Below are 6023 nucleotides of genomic sequence, written 5' to 3'. Positions count from 1 at the left end.
GGATTACATCAGTGCTGTTTGTGGGGTAATCTTCTGTGGCATAACTCCACATACACGGAAGGATTACATCAGTGCTGTTTGTGGGGTAATCTTCTGTGGCACAACTCCACATACACGGAAGGATTACATCGGTGCTGTTTGTGGAGTAATCTTCTGTGGCACAACTCCACATACCCGGAAGGATTACATCGGTGCTGTTCGTAGGGAAAGGTTTTGGTCATGTTTAGTTTAAAATGTTTATTGTTGTCTACACCTTTTCCACTGACATTTTGGTTTTATGATGCAATGTAATTAAACTTCCAAGGGACGTGATCTTGAAGATGTCCTCGGAATACTGTCACAGTGTAGGGCTTCGTTCCTTACCACTACCAGATACTTTCTATTCCTTTCCATTTTTCAATTATATACCTGTCAATGGACATCTGAATCATACTCGCATGTTCTGGCAAATTATTTTTGTGTTATCAATGTAGTAAACTGTGCACTGATGTCAAACGTACCTACAACCACATCAGGGAATACTGACAAAACATGCACAGGGAGCTCAGCACAAAAAAGTTGTCAAATCTGTATCATTCTCTCAAACACCGAATTTAACAAAGAAGCTAAAGCTGATGGATGAGTTGAAATGGTTTTATTAACTTTCACAAGAATGCAGGAGATTATTCCAAGTGGTTCTCTCTCTCTCTTTTTTTTTAATGCCATGTGTAGTTTACCATCTATCCATCAATATTTTTTTATTTTGTTCTAAACATTATAATTTTTATTTTGAAACCTTATTTAATACCTTTGCTCACACACATCCCTGTAAAAAATGTAATTTGTACTTTTTATATAAAAATGCATAATAGGTTTTAAAAAACTACCTAACAAACTAGGTCATAATTTTTAAATTATCTTAGATTTTTTAAAAAGTATATTAGAAAAAGAAAGCTTATGAAGAACTGTGATTTTTATACACAATTTGTAATATTTAAACTAATTTAAGAGAAAGGTTTAAAATGATTTCCTGCACCATTTGTAGGTTGACAGCAAATTTCCGTTGATTTCAAGTTGCACGTGCCAGGGTACTCCTTTAGATGCCAAAACCACTCAAACAGCTGAAGCCAAAATCTATTGCCAAGCTATAGATGCCATCAGTGGCAGAGTAAGAATAAGTCTTAGTCCATGATTTAACTGTTGTTAAACAAGTTAATGTTTGTAATTGACAGTTAGACATTGAAAGAAAATACAAAGTTTAGTGACTGAAGAAAAATTATTTGTAGTTCTGAATATCTTGGCCCAACAATACACAAGTTCAGATAAAGTAAAAAAAAATACATGTATGAAATTTAAGTATGAAATGTTGGTATGTATTAAATTATTGTTGTTTAATCTTCTCCAGTTTCTTTTTAGTTTACACAGTTAAGAATATTATATAACAAGTAATATACATCTTTTATACATTATGATTCACTTTTAATCTCCAGAAAATTATGAGTTCTCGAGGTACAGCCATTTTTTAAGTAACAAAAATGGAATAATTTGATTTTCAATTCTTAGAGGCAAAAGGTAACGTGCAACTCTGTCTTTTTAAGAGTTTGAGAATCATATTTAGTGAAAAACTTACGGTGTAACAACTCTGGGAAATGATCAGTAGCAATTGTGTGATTTTGTTTGTGAAACTTTGTACAGTAGATACCCGAAGAAAACAAACCAGTGTTCAGTCGAAACATATAGTATGTTCCCTAAAATAAAACCACTTCGTTATACTTATAAATAATTTGTCAGTTTACTCTCCTATTAATATAATGTGCTTCCTTACACAAGTACAGTACACGGCTGATTGATTTTAAACTTTGTAATGATACACTATTTTATAGGCAGGATATTTTTAATATTGTGCAGTACAGAGCTGATAGATTATAAGCATTGTTGTAAAAAGCAGTTTGTAATGATAAATGTTTTGCTAGGAAAGAAAAACTTAAGCCACAGAATACATTTAGCTTTGTTTCACAGGTTAGCATATTGTTTAGTCATGCTTACTTAGGTTTTTGATGTTGTTATGAAATTGTAAAAAATTCTAACTGTTTAATGTCTTTGCAGCTTGTCGGTTGCTGTAATCCTGTTACTTCTCATCAGCTTGTACGCCCTTCTGTAAAAATACCTTTTACTGCCATGTGTGAGGTTCACTTGTGGCGACTTGCCCACCACCATTGTTGTCCCAGCTGTGGTGTCTTTTGTACTCAAGTAAGGGACAAGAAAATATTGTTTTATACTTTAACAATACTATAAGTTTAATTTTAAAACCAAGAAAATATTGTTTTATACTTTTACAATACTGTAAGATTAATTATTTACTTTAACAATACTTAAGATTAATTTAAAACCAAGAAAATATTGTTTTATACTTTAACAATACTATAAGATTAATTCTAAAACAAGAAAATATTGTTTTATCCTGTCAACTGGTTACTGATGTTGGAATCTCCATGGTTATTCTTTACATTGAATAAACATTTAATGAGAGAAAGAGAAAAAAAACGTTAATTTTGAAAGAATGCAAGTTTTTTTTGATTTAGTGGATTAGTTAATCATAAAATAGTTTTAAGTAGAAAAGTGTGGTAAACTCTTAAGGGTGAAAACTGTTTCTACACCAATCCTGGTAGAGAGAGGGGGAATGTGTGTATCTGGTTATAAATTTGATATGGATTGATGTATAAGTAAGAATTCTGTATTTAATTCTTAACTAAAAAATTGTCATAATTTGGATTATATTTTGAGAATTATATTAACAATTTACTGTTTATTTATTTCTTTATAGTTGTATGATCACCATTTCATTTTTTAAGCCATCGTGCTACCTTTTTTTCTTCTGTTTTCATGTTTTACAAATATTATATAAAAATTAATTGTCCATTCATCACAAAACTATGAAACCAAATATAGCAGCTGCTAAATGTGTGCTTTATTAAAAAATACTTGTTGGGCACATCCATGTACAGCAACAACAATGTAAATTAATTCCAAGTTTCGTCAGTGGTCAATAAAAATTATGTAGTTAAAAATGTTATCAGTTTGTTTATTTCACAGTTTGAGCATTCACTAACTATAGTTTTAAATCAAAAGGTTTTAGTATGGTGTCCAAAAAGTACTAGTAAATTCCGTTGACCATGAGTATTTTGGTAAATAAAATTGATTTACAAATAAAAACGATTCCATGTTACGTTTTAGGCTTTTGTGTCGCAGAAAACTGACAACTTTTATTCTGTATTTATAAAGTGACATTTGCCTTTTAGGGTGACTTTGTACAGTGTGTTACAACTAACAAAGGGAAGCGTCAAATACATCTTTTTCACAAAAGATGTAAAACAATACAAGACAATGGAGAGGACCCTCAGTGTCCACATTGTGGACGATCCTCGGGACTGAAGCCGATTCGTCTCGAACTGAATACTCCTACACCTCCAATTTTCTACCTCAGTCAAAAGCCATTGTTCACAGCGTAAGTCTTTGCAGATGAAACCTTTTGATTCTTCATTTTATTGACTGATTTAAGCAACTTAAAAGTGAAGGTTTTGTTACGACGATCTAATTGAAACATTATTTTGGTCATCCATCAACTCATTTTATCAGTACAACTGATAGTACATATGCAGCATCACTAGCTATTCACTATGAATCCGTCATCTGTTCCTATAAACCAGTTTATCAAACAGTGGAAGACTAGGAACGTACGTAATTAGTTTAAATTTGTCCAGTCTATCAAAATCATAATAGTAATTGATGTGATGAAACTAGTTTACCCGTGAATAATTTCTCTTTCAAAAGTGAACTTTGCACCCAAACTAATAGTAATGTAGTATGTACCAAAATCTGTGATTTGAGGGTCCATGGTTAAGATCCCTTTGGGGCTATGGGTGTATTACAAGAGTAAGGATCAAATCACAATATTCAGTTAGAGTAGCCCAAGAATTAATGGGTTCTGTCAATCACATTCATTCCCTCTTATCTATCCAGTGTTGCTTCTAGGATGCGTACTTTGCATATTTACGCTACTTTGATCGCCAAGGGCACAAAATAATCGTTTGCCTGTATACTGGTTCACGCCGAAAAAAAGTATGCTTTGTGTGCACCCGCCCTTCGAAATGTATTATTAATGGCTTCTTAACGACAGATCGCAATCGTAACAGGAAAATTCTGAACAGTAATTATCTCATTTGGATACGCGAATGAATGTGATTGGCTGCGTTATGACATCATTTGTTTTTGATTCCCTTGTTATTATGGGATATCAATGATTGAAAAAATTAAAGGTACGAAGACATTCATGAAGTGGTTAATTTTCAAAAATATATCAACACATGCTAGATCGTAGTCTACAATAAAGAAGAATTGAGAAAAGTTCCAAGATATTTATTTTGAAAAACACCATATTTTCAGTACATAAACAAATGAAACAAACGGCAGTTATTCAATTTACCGTTTCTTCAAATACAAGTTACTTGATCATATTATGCTTTTATGACTTGCGAAGTTGGTACCTACTTTATTACGTGGATGGCCCACTTTCTGGCATTCAGTGAGTGATTTGGCCCACTTGAGAAAAATCCTAGAAGCAACACTGCTATCTTCGAGTTTAAAATTTCGAGTTGCTAGTACGTGTATAGCCCCGTGTATGGTGCTTTGCAGTAATATCAAAAATAAATACATAATTTGAAATGAACTTTCAATTGGTGATAGTAAAAGAATTAAATGTTTCTGTTTCACAGAATAAACAGAATATAAACTCTATTAAACTTTCCTATCTAATGCAATACATGAGAGAAGGAGAAGCTGGTTATTTGAGGGAAAAGAATCTGTGTGGTTATTTTTATCCCCTCCCAACAATATGCACATCTTTGGTGAATAATTGGTCTAACATATATCTTATGAAACCCCAATGATTAGATCTTATTGTTCTACTTCTTAGAGTCATCACTTTTAAAAAAGATTATACTTTCCTGAAAGAAACTTTTAGAGTTTCAGTTTAATTACAAATTGAGTTCAACTCGGAGCTGGCTGGAAAATTAAGTTTAGTATTCTAAGTGAGGGAGCAAAGCTGCCAAATGATAGATAAAAAAAATCAAACCACTCAAATGTTTTTACTGTTTTATAATTTGTTTTTGCATGGTGTTATAATTATCGTAATGTCAGTTGATTTTTTTGTGTCTACAGCTACTTGATGATAAAGTAAAAACTGTCATTCACCGTACGGTAGGATTTTTGTTAGTGAGATTAAACAGATAAAAAAAAACATGTAAAAGATTACTTTGAAATACTGTTTTTGTGAGTCAGTGTCATTTATCCCAATAAACATATCATAAAAACATGTATAAATATTTTTAGAAAGATAAATATTTCATTATATGGTGAATAAAAAAAGAAAATCTGTTAAATAAATTCTTCTAACATGTCAGTTATTTGACCAGAGCCGTATGTTAGATTACAAGAAAAATTAAATATAAAACAAGGAAATTCAGTGAATGTGTGATATAGAACATGAACAGAGATAACATTATAGTCTTCACGAGAATGTGCAAGCTAGAGGAGTTTAAAAGAAGAGTGTATAATTAAGAAAAAATAAATTCTGCTTGTAACTTATATCATCATTGAAGAAATACCTGTGTGTGTTTGAAGAGTACGTTGGATTTTCAGACCCAAAGCGAAGATGGCATTTTCGAGACAGGTGGAATCAAAACAGGAAGAGCAGGAAGAGACGGTTCCTTCAAGATCGTTCCAGGTTCCAGATACAGGAAAAGTTTTATCGTCTGGTAAGTAGAATTTGTAAAACAGTTAAATATACATTATTATATTTTATGTTGGAGAAACTAAAATTTATCAGTAATTTAATAAAGGGGAGTAACTCTGTAACTGTAAAGATTGAGTAATTTACTTAATACAGGGGAGTAACTCTGTAACTGTAAAGATCAAGTAATTTACTTACTCAATAAAAGGGATTAACTCTGTAACTATAAAGATCAAGTAATTTACTTACTTAATAC

General features: G+C 31.7%; 1 protein-coding gene across 1 annotated transcript in view; it reads left to right on the top strand.

Annotated features, from left to right (window-relative positions):
* LOC106474548 overlaps nt 1–6023 on the top strand; it is a gene marked incomplete at its 3' end in the record, with an annotated part of 37658 nt that overhangs the window by 22470 nt on the left and 9165 nt on the right. The window contains exons 6-9 of the mRNA XM_022402872.1: nt 1025–1147; nt 2086–2229; nt 3279–3484; nt 5677–5792. Of these exons, the coding sequence (XP_022258580.1) occupies nt 1025–1147; nt 2086–2229; nt 3279–3484; nt 5677–5792 (589 nt within the window). The remainder of the gene's footprint in view (nt 1–1024; nt 1148–2085; nt 2230–3278; nt 3485–5676; nt 5793–6023) is intronic.

This window comes from Limulus polyphemus, unplaced genomic scaffold, assembly GCF_000517525.1.
Source record: "Limulus polyphemus unplaced genomic scaffold, Limulus_polyphemus-2.1.2 Scaffold7344, whole genome shotgun sequence".
Classification (NCBI taxonomy): Eukaryota; Metazoa; Arthropoda; class Merostomata; order Xiphosura; family Limulidae; genus Limulus; species Limulus polyphemus.
Note: the sequence above shows the minus strand (reverse complement) of the source record. Positions and strands in the feature narration are given on the sequence as shown.